At 28.8% G+C, this 21,438-nt stretch overlaps 3 protein-coding genes across 4 annotated transcripts in view; 2 read left to right on the forward strand and 1 right to left on the reverse strand.

The window, feature by feature from the left end:
• LOC130449878 (adenylate cyclase type 6) overlaps positions 1-21,438 on the forward strand; it is a 70,971-nt gene that overhangs the window by 27,954 nt on the left and 21,579 nt on the right. The window contains exon 1 of one of the 2 annotated variants that reach the window (XM_056787925.1): positions 9,602-10,009. The exons of the other annotated variant lie outside the window; for it this stretch is intronic. The gene's annotated coding sequence lies outside the window, so the exon portion shown is untranslated. Of the gene's footprint in view, positions 1-9,601; positions 10,010-21,438 lie in introns of those variants that run through there. 2 annotated transcript variants of the gene reach the window in all.
• On the reverse strand, positions 74-3,151 carry LOC130449887 (mediator of RNA polymerase II transcription subunit 20). The gene is made up of 2 exons (XM_056787943.1): positions 2,730-3,151; positions 74-2,671 (listed from the first exon to the last, which is right to left on the reverse strand). The coding sequence occupies exons 1-2, from the start codon at positions 3,065-3,067 to the stop codon at positions 2,389-2,391; spliced, it is 621 nt and encodes a 206-aa protein (XP_056643921.1). The 5' UTR covers positions 3,068-3,151; the 3' UTR covers positions 74-2,388.
• Positions 3,276-6,992, forward strand: LOC130449883 (porphobilinogen deaminase). Its single transcript, XM_056787936.1, has 5 exons — positions 3,276-3,632; positions 3,691-3,763; positions 3,820-4,431; positions 5,282-5,522; positions 5,785-6,992. The coding sequence occupies exons 1-5, from the start codon at positions 3,585-3,587 to the stop codon at positions 6,221-6,223; spliced, it is 1,413 nt and encodes a 470-aa protein (XP_056643914.1). The 5' UTR covers positions 3,276-3,584; the 3' UTR covers positions 6,224-6,992.

Below are 21,438 nucleotides of genomic sequence, written 5' to 3' on the forward strand. Positions count from 1 at the left end.
ATTAAAAAATTGTTTCCTAATAATTTGTATGTAAATCTATGGAAAATGGAACGAATTCATCAGAAATATATGAAAATAGAGATTGAGGAAACCAATCCAAAAGAATAATTGATATACAACAACAAAAAATTCATTCATTCACATTTTGAATAGTATAAGGCATAAAACAAAATAGCGTTTTATGATTACAACCATAGAAATATATTGATTGCGATTGACATACTGCTCTAGACCTACTCTGATTCCGCACCGACAGCTTACAATTAGTATTGTGCTATATTATTCTAAATCTATGATTGTTACGATTTAACCAGTTATTTGACAAAATTTTTACTCCAACTATGGATAATTACAGAATAATTGAAATTTTAATAATATACAACAACAAAAAATTCATTCATTCACATTTTGAATAGTATAAGGCATAAAACAAAATAGCGTTTTATGATTGCAACCATAGAAATATATTGATTGCAATTGACATATATCTACTCTAATTCCACACCGACAGCTGATAATTACTTACAATCAGTATTGTGCTATATTATTGTAAATCTATGATTATTACGATATAACCAGTTATTTGACAAAATTTGTACTCCAACTATGGATAATTACAAATTACTTATTGTTCTTATTTTCATGAATATACAGTTTATATTTAACTTATCATTTATTTATTTGTCTAGCATTCCCGTTTTCTGATTTTATTTTTAATAAATTGACTTCATGTTTTTCGAAAATGTTCCTATTTGTTTCAATATATCTCGAAAGATTATTTGGATTATTTTTATAATGACAAACAAAATTTTAATTGAACTTTTTTTAACCCCTTCTAATCCGTTGTTTATGTAAACTTTTATTATGAAAATATTATAGTTAACATGAAGCCAAAACAAATGTACAATTCGGCATGTTTTTCTGTTATAAAATTTTTCAAATTTAGGAACAAATGTAGATAAATTTGAAAATTTTTATTTTCTTTTCGGGAATTTATCCAATGACCTTGAGGTTAGAAGACAAGCTCCAAGTCGTCGTATTTGTATATGGAATTAAGCAAGTCGTTGATTAATTGGCTTAATATTGCAAAAATCTATTGAAACTGTGGTTTTAAAACTGTATTTTATAAATATCTTTCTAAATCACTGTACTATTTTCCTATTTAAAATTTTACATACGATCCTCGATAAGCCCCGTAGATAAGAACAATTTTACATAATTCAAATATTTACAATCTAATTCATTAAATTACCATACAATAGTTTATTTAAACGTGCTATTTAGAAAATAGAGCACAAAATAATAAATTCAAAAAATCCAAACAAACTGCAAAGAGAAACATGTTTATTGATTAACTTTCTATAATCAATTAAACTAAAAAGAGGAACCGGTCTTGGAAACTCGATCGTTTAAATTGTTAAAAAAAAGTTATTTTTTGAAAAAATTCTCACTAAAAAAGAAGAAAAGTTACAACTCTTTTCATTTGTTTGAAATTGGGACCACAAATAACTATCACGGTTTATAAATGATTCACCCCGTATATTGAAATAACTTATTTATCAAAATTAATCATATGATACTTTAGACTGTAATCTATAATAACTGATATGAGTTTATTTATCGCCTTGTACATCCAAAATTAATTATAATATTAAGTTAAGGACATTTCGGTCATGGAATTAAAAATGTCATTTTACCTACTCATCTCGTTGGTTTGTGGATTATTATTTGGTATAATGACGTCCTCAATATATTTTTTTTTTAATAATCATGTTCATTTCCCTATAGTTAATTATCTAATCGATATTACTATCGACAAAGGTGATATATTTTAACTTTTTGAAGCTCTTATATTTGACGCTGAATATATTTAAAATGGCGATCTAGTCGAAATTATACCACATGACTTCATTTGACGCTCCAAGCAAACGTCGAACGTCAACATAAAATTGCACTTTATGAAGAACTACCATTTTGTGTCATTCATAAATCTAATTCAAACAGCAGAACCTGAAGTCAATAAATTAAATTAATGGTAAAACCGGAAGTACTAATTTACGTCGTCTAGTGGGACTTTGATAAGTCGAAAACGCTTAATTAACTTGCTTTGATTATGATTCCAGACCGAGCAGATACAAATTGACACATTTCAAAAATATATGAAAAAAGAATTTTTTTTGCTTATCCAATCTTACATTAATCTTCAGAAAAACGTTTTTTTACATAATTCTTATTTACTTATTCATTTATTAGTTTAAATTCATCATAAAAATAACATTTTGTTGAGAAAATAAATATTGATACAATATTCAAATTTCACATATAAAAAGATATTAGATAATAACTAATTTATCACAAACCCACAAATATTTTCGCAAAATATGAAAATTAAGGCCTAACTCCCAAAGATTTTCTAAATACAGTAAAATGTTCCAAATATTGGTGTATAGTGTCTATTGGTGAATATACATCTTGCATCCTGTTTTGTAAATAATTTGGGGGATTTAATGGGGCCGATAATCCTAAGAAACCTTGTATGAACTCTTTCAATAGATCCCAACACAATGCAGGTACCACACAAGGTCTGTATTCAACTTCAACTAAAACACCTTTGAAATTACTGCTCACTGTAACTGTCCCTAGTTTCACACAAAAATCTCCTACTTCATATCTGAAACAAGGTTATTAAATATTATTTATAAGGGATTCATACTAGTTTCCTAATTTACCTTGGACCCTTACATTCAGCTTTGGTTAGTTTTTTTGATGTATAAAAATGGGACATTTTCATCATTAATAAATCAAACAGACCGTCTGTAGCTAATGGAATTGTTTTGGTTCCTGTTTCAAGTAGAGAAAACACTGTTGCTGGTTGTTCCGAATTGTGTAAAACGTGTACAGTTCTTTGATGGCCTAATTGGGGAACCGAAGTATAAGTCTCACAATCCACTAAAAAATGTCCCTGTGGAGAAGAACCCAATGCTAAAATTCTTTTGGAAAGCATTTCGAGAACTTGAGTTCCAGTTTTATTTTCAGTGGGAAATTGTGTTAAGATTGTAACTCCCATAATTTATCTCTTATTTGAAAGAATTTATTATTACTTCTCTACTATACTATAAGGTTATGTATATATGTCATTCACAGAACAAACTAAAAAAAATTTATATAGAACTTACAATTTTGTGTTAAATCAACTTGTTAAATATACAGCAGAACGCGCTTATTGTTTAACTTTCGTCCTTCAAATTTACTTTCTTCTTCTACTCTCTATCGAAGCAAATAAGTCTACTTTCTAAAAAAATATGCAATAAATGATGTAACAACTACAGAGTAAAATTGGAAAGTTTCGTAACATGACAATATAATTATTATTTATAATGAACGTTTCATATATATCTTAAAAATAATACTATATGAAAGCAAAAATAAAAAAAAATTGATAATCAGAAAATTAGAGGTTAGTTTTTAAAATTTAAATAGATTATACATAAAAATCGATTATATCAATACGTTGTGTAAGTGATTTAGCATTTTTTGAATTATTACCTTTGGTTTTTACATCATTTGACACGAACAGCTCCAAAATGAACGGTGATCATAAAATTGTTCGTGTTGGTTCGCGCAAAAGTGAGGTAAATACTCTATTAGTTATTCGTACAAAGTATTAGTTATTAAATTATTTAATTTCAGTTAGCACTTGTTCAAACAAGATACGTTATATCATTACTGAAAGACTGTTTTCCTGAAAAGGAATTCGAAATAGGTGAGCCTACATTAACAATGTTAGGAATCGCGTGCTTATATAGTTATTTTTTTCAGTTTCTATGAGCACTCTTGGTGATAAAGTATTAGATATTGCACTGCCGAAAATTGGAGAAAAATCTCTTTTCACCAAAGAACTAGAAACTGCTCTAGCGACTGGTTGTGTAGATTTTGTAGTACATTCTTTAAAAGATCTCCCAACTACTTTACCAGAAGGGATGGCTGTAGGTGCTGTGTTAACAAGGGAGGATCCTAGAGACGCTCTCGTTCTTCAAAAAGATCTGAAAGATTACTCTCTTGAAACTTTACCGGAAAAAAGCGTTGTGGGTACGTCGAGTTTAAGAAGAACTGCCCAATTAACAAAAAAATTTCCCCATCTAATAGTAGAAAATATTAGGGGAAATCTAAATACCAGACTAAAAAAATTGGACGATTTAGGAAAATATCAAGCTATAATTTTAGCTGCTGCCGGACTTAAGAGGATAGGATGGGAGGATAGAATATCTAAAATTTTAGATGAAGAAGAATTATTATATGCAGTGGGTCAAGGTGCCTTAGCTGTCGAATGCAGAGCTGATAATGAGGAAATAATCAATATGCTTGAGCCTCTGTATGATTTAGAGACCACTTTGAGGGTAACAGCCGAGAGAAGTTTTCTAAAAACTCTTGGTAAGTACAGTTTTACGTAATTATAAAGATTCTTACCAATTTTTTTTTGGTATTTACAATCAATTTTTTCAAAATATTCAATATAGATGATTATTTATGCTAATGAGATTTTGTTAATGAAACAACTAAATAAAAGATAATTCTCAATTATATTATTATATATTTTTTCTCTTGATAAAGAAGTGAAAAGTTGATTATTATTAAAGGTTTGATCCTAACCAATCTTTTTGGTTCTTGACATCACTAATGTGCCTCATAATTGTAAGAAAAGTGTTTTGGATCTCTTGAGATCACTGCAGTAACCTCTGGTTTGGAATATTTAATTGGTCCCGATAGCTGCATCAGCCAGCCCTGTTGGTTAATGAAAGTGATCAACCCTTTTTGGATATTCACATCTCTCATGTCTCATAATCGCAAGAAGAGTAGTTCTGGTTTCTTGAGAACACTGGAATAACCTCTAATTTGGAAATTTTAATTTCAACTGAGGGCAGCAGCAGCCAGCCCCATTGGTTCATGAAAACGACCAACCTTTTATGTTTCTTGATACTGTTGATGCATCATAATTGCAAGAAAAGTCATTTCCAATCAAATTTCGTGGATATATTTCTATATATAGTTTCTACAATTAGTTCGAATTTAGTTTTAAATTATATAATTTAGAAATAAAAAAGAAAACAATTAATTTCGTGTCTATATTCGAAGAAGAGTATTGAATTCCATCTTTTTTTAAAAGTGTTACTGTATACTTGTTGTATTCACAGTTATTTCCATTTTAATGTAAGTAGTATTCTATTTAAAATGGAGTATAGAATAAATTTCAATCTACAATTAGTAAGTATGTTTTTTTTAGGTGGTGGATGCAGTGCACCTGTAGCGGTAAGTTCTATACTCAAAATAACTAATGACAATGAATTGGGATTGTATTTGAAAGGAGCAGTTTGGTCGTTAGATGGCAAAGAAGAGGCCATTGAAAGCGCCAATACAAATATTAATGTTAAGAAAGATTTAAGATGCTCCACATGTCCTTATAAAAATATCAAACCAATAGGAGATATCGAGAATCTAGAATGTGGCAAATGTCCTAATAATGGGTGAGTCTTATCTAATGTTTCTGATTGTTCCATCACTAAATCTTTATCTAAAGTACATTTTCATTGTTTATTGTTGTTATGTTGGTCTCATTCACTACTTAGCTGCCCCCTTGACACATTGTTGTGTAAAGAACATTCTCTCTTTTTTTCTGATGACTTCATTACTTAATCAGAAAGGTTATCGACCCATTTTTGACCATTACCAAGAGTGAATTACTCTATGTCTTTGCTAATGTTTAAAGCAATATTTTTGTTCTCTTAGTGAACCTACTTCGAAGAAGATAAAATTGGATGATATACCCACTGAACTTCTGAAAAACGACCCGCACGAAAAATGCCCCATTCAATTACCCATAGGATCAGATTTTATGGGTAAATGTCCTTATTTAGAGAATAAATTAGCCGCTACGTACGGTCTCGAACCGACAGAGGTGGAATATTCCAAATGCCCGTTTATACAAGGAACAGTATTGAACGCACCCGAATTGAATAAATTGGAATTGTCTAATATAGTGGAAGATAATAATTTGATTTGCGGTTTGGTAACTCACAAAAAAGCAACGTATGAAGGTATGGTGTCTGCTAAAAAATTGGGTGAGAAAGTTGCCAATGTTTTAATTAAAAAAGGTGCTTTGAAAATTATGACAAACGCTAAAAATATTATACACAATCAGCAGAATGCTCCAGCAGTTGTTAGTTGATAATTGACTCTCTAAATTATATCATTGTTATGTAGTTTTAAAAATTAAGTTGGAATTTATGGTACCGTTGTTGTTATTCCTATTATACAAACACTCGCATTGTCTGGTCCTTCGAGCCGGGAATGAACCAGCGACTCAAGGGAGGGTTGAAATACCAGACAGTATAATTATTGTGAGTATTCTAGTGGTATTTAAACAGTGTGTTCATTTTGGAAAATTGGATTTTGTAATATTTTAAAAATGTTCAATAGTTATTTTACATTCCTTTTTTTAACGTACACCATTTTTTGATATATATATATATATATATATATATATATATATATATATATATATATATATATATATATACAGGTTTTTAATAGGGACAAAATAATTAAATTACTTGAGGGAATTTGTTGAATTTCGTAAATTATGAAAACAATTTTGGGATTAACTAACAGATTAAACTTTGTTACAAAACGATGTCTCAAAAAGTTAACATCAAAATTACTTTTTTTTTTGTATTCAATACTCCAGTTAAAAAAGATGAAATTGATTTATCAAGTAATTTGCGAATTTAATACTTTTTTAATTACCCGACAAGTTACCTTGAAGTTTAATTGTTTTTGTTCCATAGTTTTATCATGACATGATTCGTTGTACACTGAGAAAACAAAAAAGGGAACGTTGCAAACTTTTTAGGAAATAAATTATATATAATTTGTTGGTTCTTGGATATATCGAGATGTTTATTAATATTTAATAAAATTCGTTTTTTAACTCAAAACTTTCATTTTTTTTCCTTTCCCATTATTTACCTCGAAATTAAAACGTTCAATCTTCCAAGTCTATTTCTGATATTTTCAGAATGATATTATTGTTATAATGAACAATTAATAAGTAATAAATTAATATAGTAGTGATTGATTTTTAACTCATTGAATCCCTGAGTATTAGGTTCACAACTGAACTTTCCTGACAACCTACCCTAGGATATTGTCCCTACGTCGAGATTTATTTTATATTTTCTCCACGGCCAAAAGGAACTCCGCTTAAATGTATGAAACATTTAAATTGGACCATCATGAATCCTGGAACCCTATAATGCCAAAGAAAAAAATTCTACTCCTTGCGGTATCCAATCTCCATTTCTCCCTGTCCCTTGGTCTGAGATCTTTCGTCGACATTGCCTTTGTTACTCTTTCTATAAAGGTCATTTTCGGTATTCCTTGTTTTCGACATTCCAGAGGGTGCTATTCCATTATTTGTTTTGGTATTCTATGCTTACTCGTCCTCTACACATGACCATACCAGCTTAGTTGTTTTTCTTCAATATTGTCGACCAATATACGTTTCCAAATAATTCTTGATTGTTTTTCTACTTTCCGATCCCAGATAAGGCCTATGAAATCCTAGATATTTTCAAGTTTATTTAACTTTTAGACTGTTTCATCTTTTTTCATAATCGTACTACATCATCACACTTTTTCTATAAACTCGAATATTTTTTAAAATTCTATCGCTATACTAATTTGAAAATACATGAATTAAAAATCAAGTTTTAAATAGTAAAAAGTTCTTTACAAACAAATTTTTTAAGTTTGAGGTTATATAAACTTACACTGGTTCCTTGATAACCTCTAACTTTGAGTTCTTCTTTTTTTTTCGTTAAGAAATTAAGAGGGCGACGTTAATTAAGAACTGAATGTTTATATATGAAAATAACAGATTAATAAATCATTTAAATCGATATGGTTTTAAACTTGTTAAGATTAAGTAGAATTTTTTTTCGCGGTAGTTAATTCGAACACAAACCGAACGTTTCAAATGCGCGAGATCTGTTCGAAATATGTTCCGATCATCCATTCCTCCACGAACGATTTATGAACATCTAGTTTGACATTTTCTTACTCTGTGGCGTATCTAAATTTTCTGTGATATTTGGTTTCGTAAGATAACTGATTGTATTTTTTTTTAATTTGTTAATTTGAATTGAAAAAAATTTAAGAAAATGCACACTCACCGGATTAAAAATCTCTACAAAAGTTCGAGAATATTCCGAACACGTTCTGAATTAAAAAGTGTGCTCCGCGAACACAGAGTTTCAAATGTTTGATTAATACCGCGAACGCACAGTTTCGAACTGTTGTGAATCTGTCAGGATCTCTACGACGAACAAAGTTTTTGTCTAGTTTTATGGTTGCCGTATGAAAAGTTGCCTATCTATTAGTTTTTTTCCTCAAGTATGATTGTAAAATGATTTTTTTTTTTCAAATATATTTTCGTTTATTTTTCCTTGAAATTACATGGAGAATGACAAATAAAAAAAATATCGAGCCATGTGGAAAGTTTAATGATTTTGATTGGGGTTTAACGTATTAAATTCACCTTGATTTTGATATTGTGATCACGAGATGTAACGGGATACAACTTTTATTCATATTTTTATGTTATACGTTGAATTAAATTTTAAAAAAATTATTCTCCATCAAATATTAATAAGTAAACAAAAAATTTCACGGAAAAAATTGTATGATTATTCATTATTTATTAGTATACAGGATGTTTTAAAACTAAAATTGCCGTATCTCGTTAAAAACTTGTAAAATACAGAAGCCTTATTGAAAGAATCAACGAAATATTGTTTATAAGGATATTTAATTCAATTAGGAAGACTTTTTAGATCAGTTGAGAATATGTGGGAACTCCGTGTATAAAATTTTCTGATTTTAGGAAGGAATTACCCTGTAGAATCTGGTAGATTATATTAGCGTGATGACTTTTGGTAATATCCTTTTATCCATTTCTAATTCTTCTTCTTTTTATCGTTTTCTATCTAATTTGATGCCATAAAATTTGTTATATTTACGTAATAATTAAATATTTTCACTGATTCTATTATTCTTCGGTAATTATATAGTTAAATCGTACAAAACTTCGTAAAAATTGATCACACATAACCATAAACGAAGAATTATTATTTTTGATGTTAAAAATGAAACAACCCCCAAGAATAGTATCATATGGGTATTAATCGAATTTTTTTAACGTCAGTGAACGTGTTCAGTATTATTTTCCGAACAAACAGATTGTGATCTTGAAATTCTTTTCGTCTTTTGTGTAATATCGTGTAATTAAACTGTTGATAAACGGATCGCCAGTTTCGATTTCGAGTAACCAAAATTTTAACGTAGTTAACCGCACAGTTGTCAGATTTTTTATTTATATCAAATTACCCGTTCAATTCGTTTTCAATATTTCAATTTTATTTATTAAGATACACAATTTCTATATGAAGAGAGTCTATTTTTGGTAGGTGACTGATCGTTTTTCCATTAGACATTTACCGTATTCGTTTTCGGCGATAAATCAGCTAAAATCCATTATCGGGGTCCGTGCAGCGTTCTCCGTTGACGGCATCAGCGCTAGCGCAACATAGTGGCGGCGCGCTTCGCAACCGTCACCACCTGTAGCAGACAATATTCGTTTGTATCCACCGCCGATTCAGGCAGTGGTTACAGACGTGGGGCTACGAACACTTCACGCCGCCGCCGTCGGCATTATTATGGTAACGCTTCCAATTTTTTCGTTCACGAAATACAATAATACAAAAATTACGCTCACGCCCAAATGAATCCATAATATCAATCAATTTTACGCTCGATCGATACATTCGTTGGATGTTTGGGATAAATCTTATCGGTTAGAGGATCGCGCGTCATGGAAATCGAACTTTTTAAGAGATTGTGAAAAATGTAAGGTGTGCACATCCGATCATCGACTAAAGTTCGTTTAGTATTTTTGGTAAGTTTCAAATATATCACGTCCAACGCACCACAAACTATACAGGATGAGCACTATGTTATCTCTATAACGAACGTTTTGAGAAACGGAACGACTCGATTATATCTAAAAACGATTCGGTTTCACAAAAATTAATTTCTCAACTCTAAATCAAGTAATAGTTTCATCGAAAAATTTTTTATTGTCCCATAGTCCGTTTGCGTGAGGGTATAATTCGGCACTTCGAAGATGTCCTTCACAAATTTCCTTTGTTAACATCAAGCTTAATTAAAAAACATGTAATTAATCAATTAACAAATAACCTCCGTGACATACTTCGTATGACATTTTATAACGCGATGTATATCTTTTGAATAAAATTGCCATTTTAGGAAATTTAACTATGACTTTACATTCCCGAGGGGGTAAAAACTGAAGAATATCACCACCGCTACCCCTAAATCTTCCGGAAATAACCTCATAACGTGCAATCCGATTTTCCATCGGTAATATCGTGGGAATCGATAAATGTTTCGGTTCATAGATGATTGTAAATAATTCGATCTCGCAAATCATGAGCTTAATTTTGTTGTAATAACGTTAAATAAGAGCGGACGTTCTTCATTACCTTAGTCCTTTTAGCAATTCCGACTTCCTGTATAGATGGCGGCATTGCTCGATATCTCAGCCATCATTTTTTTCATACATCTCATTAACTAATTGTTTCTTCATACTTATAAATTAATTAGCTTTGTATTTCCAATCGTTTTCGATATTAAATCGATAATTTCATTTTGTATTGTCTTTGATAAATAAGATACCTGCCCTTTTTTAAGTGTTCTATTCGGAACTTGAAAGCAAGATTAAACCCAAGAATTATCACTAATTGAATGTTTGCTGGTATATATTATAAAGAACTTTTGTATCGTTTCTCGTATATAAACTAAAAAATCTAGCAAAGGCGAATCGTATGTGTATCACGTACTTTTTAAATTTTGAAAAGTTGTATCACTAAAATTATTTTTATAACTTGTATTTAAACATATCAAAGTTTATTGTTATCATATCTACAAAGTTTGTCGCATGTAATTTGAATCCGACCAAATTACGTACATTTAATTTAACGTTTGTTATTTTTTTTTAAAACGTTTCGTAGTGTTCATTTTTAATTAACTAAAATTGGAATGCAAGACGTGTCATTTCGATCATATGAAAAATTAACTATTAATCATTAATTTTATTCACGTTATACAGCGTGTTCAATGACAACTATATTAGATTCAACGAACTAACATCAAATAAATTGTTCAAATAAACGATATTAATGAATTTTAGATCAATATTTAAAAAGCTACAAGTCTAAAATGATCTAGAATTTATAATATTAAATATAGAATAACTTGAAACTATTCTAGAATATAGAAATAGATTTAGAACGTCGAAAACACTTTTTACCGGAAATTTAAATATTTACCGATTCGTTTTAGATTTAATGGGGAAATCTAAAAAAAAAAAATATCCTGTAATAACTACGATGTATGTACGTGAAAGTTGAAAATTCATATTTTTCATCGAGATATTAATGAAACTCAAACATTGTACGAAATTTACGGATGGACTTTGAAACATAATCGTCGGAGCGAGATATTAACAATTTATGACGTTTAATAACCGTTAAACTGATCGTAAAATTTGTACAAAAAGAAAAAAAATGTACATATTTGTTTTATTACGCGTGAGATAAGAAAATTTATTGCGTTGAAATAAATCACTCGTATTCAATTGAGTATATATGAAACGAAGTTTCAAACGAAAATTTCTGATCTGTATTGTATAAAAATGGTGTTCCGTAGTGTTCGGATTGGAAGATGAAAATATAAACATAAACAATGTCGTAAGGACAAACCCAAATTTCTAGATATTTAGAGTTTCGAAATGGCCAAATACAGAAAACAAATAATTCAATTATTCGAGAATCATTATCGGGTTTAAACAGAAAAATATATTAGGAAGAACTTAATGAAATAAAAATCTAGCGTAACCAAGCAGAATATTCCAAGTAAACAACTCAAATACCACTCGTATGACAACAGTTTCCGAGTACGTTCACTTGAAAATGTCAAACTTTATGACACACATTTGACATATGACATATACAAATCAGTGTTGCCTTATCTTAAAACTCGAATAAAAACCCTAGTAAATGCGTTCCAAAAATTATGAATCAAACCAATCCAATATTTTTATTGGTGTAATAAATTACGTGATATAATTGAATTGCTGAACGAATAGTACTTACACTGAATCAAATATGAAAAAAATCGAGATATATCGGCTGGAGATAGAATTTTTAAAGTACACTTGGGACTAGAGAATTCGCATTATTTTGATAACACAATTTCTTTGGAAACGTCTACTTAGAAAGTCAATTGAGCTTTTCCTCTTGTGATAAGATTTTAAAGTGTGATGCCAATTTGTTTAGGATGTTGTATTGAAGTATGTCTTTTCGTATTCGTTTACAATAAATCGCATATCAGAAGTTTAATTGCAGTCATTTGATGACATCAACGGGTTTCTTTCGTACATACATTTTCGATTTTGAGTAGTTGTGTAAACTATTAAGTTTATAGTGTTGTTTAAATGAAAATTTGTATTTTAATATTTTAGAAAATTATTTACTCGATACCGAAACCAAATGTAAGGCAATTTTGATGTCAAATAATTTTTTTAAACTTGTTATTCTATTGTGTAATTTTAAATTCGCGAAAACAATTTATTCGATAGCAATAATTAACTAATGATTAAGTGAATAGCTGAAAATTGAAGTATTTTGAAGAAATTTATAATTACAAACAGTAAACAGCGATGAATAAATGAAGTAAACATTGTAATTAACTAGACTCGTTAAAAATACATTCACTGACTTGTTAACTGATAAAAAAAAAGGAAACTGATCACAACGTACAAGTTCAAAAGCTTATAATTAGTACAACGTATGAAATGTTTAATTTTTTTGTCGATGTAGGTAATAACGCAAAAACGTCGATTTCAGATGTTTTCAAAAACATTCTTTTTTTTTTCAATTTACGCAACTTCACAAACTGTAATCGAATTTCAAATCCGTTAGGGTATGTTTGCTGCATGCGTTTGGCGTCTATTTACATTACCAAAGACTTTTAATTTGTCGTAGTTTTCGATGGATATTCAGAACAAACTTTGATATTTCACGGTTAAACTACGTCAAATTGTTGGAAATATTTTTTTACTTTTGACATATAAAGTAAAACACCGGATTCTAATTAAGATTCACTGATATATCGAAACTATTTACTTTAAAAAAAACCTCGATTTTGTCAATCCATTTTGGTAAACTTTTCTCAAAACGTATATCTTCAGGAAATTGATGATTGAAATTTGTGCAGAAAATATCAACACGTTGAAAAGTTTTTGAACGAGTTACTTTGTTATTTGTGCTTTCCGAAATAGTCCAGTCAAATAAGACTTTGAAGGTTACAAAAATTCGTATGTATGTTCAGAATATTGTTATAAATGAATTGTGAAAAGTCCCCGTCAATACCACAAAAAATTTTATTGATGTGAAAGTTTGCATAAATTAGTTTTTTTATACTTTTTTAAACCGTTATACCAGTAAACATATGAGTTCTTAGATTATAAATGAACGTTAAAAATTACGAGTAAAATATTTTTTTCAATTCTTTCAACCGCTGTATCACGGAAATGGTAATACTTTTGAAAAAAAGTGTGGATACATTTTTTGTAGAGAATCGGATGATCTACAATTTTTGTCTGAACTATATTTGCTGTAAAACTCACCGTTTAGCTGAAAAAAACTAATTTTTCCAAACTTTCACCATCAATAAAATTTTTAACTCTATGGGAATATTTGTAACCTTACTTTTATTTTAAGGACTAATTTGACTGGACTAATTGACGTATCAAGGGGCGTATTTACCACTTTCGTTAACATAACATATTCTAAACTAAAAATTAACGTAGCTTACAATACCTAATCGGTCATTAAACTGATAATATTGACGTTTTGCATCCCACACTTCTCATTCAATCACTCCTAATTGATGGATTTGTGGAAACTTTACTTCTCGTGGGCAAAAATCTTAAGCTTGATGTATTTCGCGATATGTAGTTCAAAATATTCCGGTTACCACGACGAGAATTTCACTTGGTGAAAATCCGGTCTATATAATACGCGTTGGTTTTAAAAAGAAATTACGCACGAACGAAGTGATTCAATATTTTTGGAGGGCAGTATATATATATTTATATATGTGATCATATTATGTCTGAAGCAAATATCTTAATGTAAATAATTATTTAATAAGAAAATATCCGTTGTATATTTGTGTAAATTATTGATTATAAATAAACTTTTTACATCGTCAAACACGACTGCACAAGCAACATAAAGTCTAAATTAAAATAAATATTTAAAGATTGTAATTGAAATACACACGTGACGTCAATTTATTTATATCCTCAGTAAAATATTGTTGCTTATCGCAATAATACATTAAATCTCGGTAGGATTTTTTTTTCTTCGAGACGAAGGCCTAATTTATTAATACTTGTCTTATTTAAAATTATTAAAAAAAAAAAAGAAAGAAAACACGTCGAAAATGAATACGATTCGGTTTTTTCGTGCAGGTAAAATATTCAGTAACATATATATACGAGATAATTAGTCTGTGTTTTTGGCATATGTTTACACTCGGACGAGTTGGCCGGTTTCGGTTAAATAAATTATTTGAACGCAAAATCGATAACACAATTAGTCCAAATATTTATGCAAATGAGAGAATACATAGACGTATCCGTATAATAATAATCGAAATCGATTAGCTAAACTCAAAATGTATTATTTAAAAGTTCATCTCAAATTTGGTCACGATTTTCACAATGAATGAAATCGTCACTTTATATGGCACAAAATAGCTTTTGTCCTAACTGTTATTTATCGTATTACTGGCCGGCCCTGTACTTTATAAACAAATTCATCATTCACACTTACGTAACACTAAGAATCTTTATTGCATCAACTAATTTGTTTTGGAACGTTATCAGATAATAAACTAATACCCAGAATAAATTCGAAGGTAAAAAATGATTTTGTTCAATATACGGTGTGTTTCATAACTGTTAGATCTTCAGTTTAAAATATATTAAGATTTAAACCTGAATCAGTTACTATGTTTGTTTTGTAAATTTGAAAATCGTCTTAACCGGGTATTCGATATTATTTGATACGAAGTATTGTCCATCTATGTCAAGGATAAGTCAAATACTTATTATAAAACACCCTGTATCTTATTATGAAGCTCATTCTACCAAGCGATTTAGATTAAATCTCAATACTCTAAGGCCTAAAAGCTAATCATTTATTGATTGTTTGAATTTTTTTATCTGTTTAATGATATTTTATTATTCTTAATGTTATTTATTCGAAAATATTCACTCATGTATTTCGTAAATATTGAAATTTTTCCGGGGGAATCTAGACCTTTCGATATTTTGATAAAGACTTAAAGAAAAGTCGAAACGTCAATTTTTATCTTTCTTATAAAAAATTATCGAAAAAAAAAATAATTTTGAAACGGAAGAGACCTAAAAACAAAAACATTTAGGTGCATTAACATAAATACTTATAGAAACTTAATTTTATTCAGTACAAATTTGGATTATGGGGTTCTTAGAAATACCCTGTTGATCTAAAATATTCAAAATACTATTTCGGTTATATATATATGTTTAATGGACCACACTATATAATATGCTGACTTCAACGATTTCGAGTAAATTTTACTTATTCTAATTAGATACATTTTTCTTTTTTTATCAAGGTCAATTTTCAAAAGGTTTTTCTTACCAAATACTGGATATTTGTTTAACGAAATATATCGATTTTTTTTAGAAAAGAAACTCTTATTGGGTTGCTGTATAATTATTTTGTTAAGACTATAAGGTTCAAAATTTTTGCCATGATACAAAAGTGAAATAATCTATAAAACACATTTCTCTATAAACAAATATTCGGTAAAATATTATGTATAATAACGTTTATTTTAATGATTATGTTTTTTTAATGGTTTTCACACAATTAGCTGTTTTATACATGTATATTGTTGCTTTAAACAGTTTTTTAAGCATAAAAGGTTTCTATTTTTAGACTACTAAATCCGCGTAGTTACGCAAAACATTCTTATTTCAATAAAACGATTTTTATTAACAATGTTTTTATTTTATCCTATTTTTATAGAGTTTAACTATAAAATAACTACAGATTATACTATCAAGATTTTTTTTATATATATAGATTAGCACAGATTTCTCCAAACTCATTTATCTATCAAACGGAATTTTCTTAATTAATTTTTATTTGCTTAAAGAAATAGTTATTACCAAAAATTATTTTAGTATGTATTACAATATTAGTTAAATGTCAATTACTTTGTATTTCGAACAAAGTCAAAATTAATGATCACATCGAATACCGAACGGGGAATATTTTGGAAAAGTAAAATCAACAATAGATCGGCTTGTTAATTGAGGATCGAGACAAAGGAATCCATTTTGAACAGTGTGCTATTTAATACAGTCCACCAAATAATAATGAAAGGCAAACCAATTAACGGCAGATGATAATCAGGGCGGAAAACAAATATAACTTTGATTAAGTTTCAAGTTATATTAACTGCCAATTTGACTAAAACATCTACAAATAGATTTCAAAAATATATAACATCGACAATTAAAAATAATAGTAATAAAATATGTTAGATATTGAAAATATTGATTTTTATTTCTCGCGAGTAAAAATTACCAAATAATTACAGCAATTAGGGAATATTTCAATGTGAAATTTGTTCTGTAACATTCAGAGTTTGTTGAATTTACTAAATTACAAGATATGATACGTAAAATATTTTCATTTAACGATAAAATTCGTATACAGGGCTCCGAAAATAACGAATTTTCCTTGGACTAATAAAACTTGAATCCACCCCCAATCATTTCTTTTAATTTGACGATAATATTTACCTCTATGATCAACAAATTAACATGAAAATATTTCAACGAAAAACTTTTTTTGTGTAATAAAAAGTCATGAGAAAGAATTTCAGCAATTTTCTGTAGTATTCTAGAAAGTGTAGGTGTTTGTTTGCTTTATTACTTTTCCCGGATATCAGATTTTTTGCGGAGATTTGTTCGAAATCGCTTTACTTTTATTTATTTATTAGATTCTAAAAATAAATGTATGTGCTATGTTAAAGGTGACGGGATTCTTGTTTCTCCAACTACATAATCGTTTAGACTTTCGAATCGAGTTTCAAATTAATGGCCGCTGTACTTTGCTCCCCCGTTAATTACTTTCTGTTACTGTATAGGAATAGGGAAGCACGCGAAATAGATTGTTGAATCGACAAACGTACCAAGCTGTTATTCCCATTAGGGAATTGTCTGACAAAGTTGAAGCAAATTGCCGGATTTGTAGCACAAATGATTTGCATTTGATGATTGCAATACGAGAAGGATGAGTGCGAAATTATTTTCAAAAATCTACGGTAATATCTGTATGTAAAAAGTGTTTCAACAATATAAGTTATAGATCAAAAGAAATCGGTGGTGTTTAGATAAAACATGGTTATTTTAAACTATTTTTGTATCCCTGACCCACCACATGTTATTTTTATTGTAGGTTGTTATATTATATTCATCCGCCTTGGGTTGAAAAGGGGGTTTGAAAAAATAGTTTCGAGGTACTTATGTAAATAATAAGACATTTCTTTAGTGTATTTATGACTTAATTTGCTCATACCCTTATTATATGTTCCTCGTTCGAAAACATCTGGATTTTATCGTTTTATTACTTCAATTTTGCTAAATAACAAGTAAGGGATGTTGTTTGGAAAAATAGTTTCGGGGTACTTACATTGTTATTTCTACCCAAATTTTTAGACCATCGTTAAAGTTTTATTGGACTCGTACAATTTGGGTTTTCGTATCTTTTACTTTTGTTTATTATTTCGATGGTTCGTTGGGAAACATCTTACGTTTAAAACATGTGGATTTTATCGTTTTATTACTTCAATTTTGCAAAATAACAAGTAAGGGATATTGTTTGAAAAAATATTTTCGGGTTACTTAGGTAAAAAGTATATTTCTAAGAATATATATATATATATATATATATATATATATATATATATATATATATATATATATATATATTTTTAATCCGCCTGAACCTATCGGTAAAGTTTTATTGGGGTATTTCAATTTGGTTTTTCCCGTTTGATGTTATTGTATAACTTCAATAGCAACCGGGTACGAATTTTTTCGTATCTTGTATATAATCCCTTTTCGGAAATATTTTACATTAAGAATATCTGTATTTTATAGTTTTATTACTTTATTACTCTAAACCCTTGTCTGTTTCTAATTAAACTCGCAATTTTTGGAAATTTGAATGATTCATTGAATGTATGTCTTGGTTTCTCGATAATCCAGATTATCTTGACAATATCTCATTTTAATAATAAAAAAAAGTATATATTGTATTATAACGAATGTTAAAAATGTTATCTAGATACACAATTTTCGGAATGTGACTTTGTATATCATTAGACTTTGAATTAGAACTAATGAGTTATATAAATAACCAAGGTTTGCTAATAATAAACAATTAGATAATTTACTTATTTCCTCTCTATACACATAAAGTATTTCCATTTGTATTACGACTATAGATATGTTGAATATTTAAATAATGTCCCAATACGGGTAACAAATGGTAACTAAGTAGATCACGGAACCAGAACAAAATAAATTTTGTACATATTATTAACGAAAAAAAAAAATTACAATATGACTTGTGGTGTTACTCGTATGCTTAACGAATTTCCAATTAGTTTAAATGAGTGGAATTCACCTTAAATTTCGTAGTATCGATTCAACATAAATATCACTTACTATTGATTTAGTACATTAACAGTATTGTGCTAAATGGTAAACTAGTATCATTGTACAACAAGGAGCTTCATCCCGGTTATATGTTTTTTATATCCAATACATCTTTTTAATATCGTTTTATGTTTGTGTTCCTTATCTCTAAATCTATAAAAATCAATTATTAATTAACTTATTGGTTATAATTTGAATAGAGAAAATCTGAATGCGTTTTTTATAGCTTTGTCCTTTTTTGCGTAAAATACCCGATTTATATGATTTGCGTGATTTTCAATTAAAAAAGTTTGACGAATAGAAACGAACGCATCAATTTCAGTGTCTAATTTCCAAAATTCTGATATCTCTATAACAAACAGAGGCTCTTAATAACCGAGAAAGATTTTCATTTGCGAAATTACTTGTATAAGATCATATTGTAGTTAGAACTTAAATTTGGGAGAGAATTTAATATATATGTATATACGAAATTGCCGAACTTTAAAGTGATCCTGCGAGTTTTCAGCTTTACTCCTCAATTTATTTCGGAAAAGGTAGTGAAAGTGAAGATACTTTAAGTAATTGATACGTTTCATCATTATCAAACACCTAAGGTTGAAGTAATGAATATTAACGTCGTAAAATTATTAATTTTAATCAAAATTAACAGTCAGATCGTAAGATCACATTCGAAAGTGAGTATTTGTTTATTTGATAATGAATTAATTTACAGTTTGTAGGATTGGTTCTAAAGCCCTTGTTATTTTGAAGTTTTTCCGAATACGCGTGTTAAAAAATTCAACACTTTTCGATTATTTACATTATTTCAAAATCTCGAATTCCAAATCCTGTTTTAAACATTTAGAATTGATTCTAGTTGTATAAAAATGAATCTTATAGATGTATCAGGTATATCAGTAAAAAAAAATAATTGAATTATGTAAAAGATGTTAAATAACGGAAAATAAAAAGTAATTACAACTTCAAAATGTAACTTTCGTGCTTTAAATACGCGTCTTCAATTTCAAGTGGACCAGAGAAACTTCAAAAGATATTACTATCAATTATTCTCTCTAAGAATACTCGAAAATAATTTTTAGTATTTCGTAATCCACTTTTGAAAAAGAAAAAGGAATTTTAGAAAACTATTTCTTTGAAGATATATGATAAAAAATCCAAGTTATCTACCTCGTTGACATTTCGTGTATAAAAGCTTCTATATGCGGGTATAAGAACAAAATTAAAAAAAAAATGATTAAATTTGACTGCACTGTCTACTATGAAAGGTTTAATTCGTAAAGAGACGCCAACACCAAACATGGCGAATCTTTTTATTTTTTAATGAAGTTTTAATCTGATTAACGACCCTCATTATTTTGTAAAAAACGCATTACCGTTTAAAGGGTGGTCAAGTCGTATGAATAAATAATTGGTATATCTTACGAGGGTCCGTCAGATAATCGCATTTCACTTCAAATATTTATAAATAAAAGAGAATATTGACTATCGCCATTTAGAAAGCATTTATACACGTTCACTATGCCGTATAATTTCTTATTTAAAATTATTAGACGAGGAAAACGAGGGAAAATACAAGCACCTGGTCGGTGGTATTTCACTAGGAAATTGAAGCTTATAACAACGGATATACATTATATATTCATATTTAATGAAATGAAAGAAAAATCGAGGAAGATGTTTTTTAAAAACATTTTTTGTCTCTACGACATAACGATTGGTCTATTTCATTATTTTTCTTATCAAAAAAGAGAAAGAAGGATATAGGTTAGTGTAATAAAATGGATCTCGGATTAATATAAGGATGAAAAAATATTTACCAGTTAATTAGTAATATGAAAAAAGATAATTATCGTAATCGATTTGACGATTGAACAAGTTTGACTCATTTATTCATTTCAATCCCGGTTATTTTGAATGATTCTTTAGTTATAATCAAACAAGCCTTTGGGAGCCTTTGAAAAATGATATTTATTCTACAACAGTGGCCACAATATTGTCGATCCCGGGAGAAATATATTTTCATCAAAGTAATTTTTCAAGCACGATAGATTTCATCTCAAACAAAAAGAAACCGAATGTGTTTGATTGAAACTTTTTTCTTTTCTTCAAAAAGGGATTTTCTCTCTACTTTCTCGATTGTAATTTAATATTTATTTACCTATTACGCCTTTATGAACCACTCCCGGTTCTTTTCTGAAGTTATATATACGACTATAGCTTGCAGTTTGCCTCATAAATATTGAGAAGCTTTTAAATAATGTAATAAATATAAAGAAAAACGTAAAAGTACAGAAAAAGGCGTGAATTAATGTATCAAATTCAACTTATAGATTGCAAAAAAATTCCGAAAAACGTTATAAATTATAAGAATGAATGATGATACATTTTGTGGTTGTGATACAGCCCTGTAAGACACCACCACATACATAAAAAGGTGGGTGAAAATTACA

The sequence above is a fragment of the Diorhabda sublineata genome, chromosome 10, assembly GCF_026230105.1.
Source record: "Diorhabda sublineata isolate icDioSubl1.1 chromosome 10, icDioSubl1.1, whole genome shotgun sequence".
Lineage (NCBI taxonomy): Eukaryota > Metazoa > Arthropoda > Insecta > Coleoptera > Chrysomelidae > Diorhabda > Diorhabda sublineata.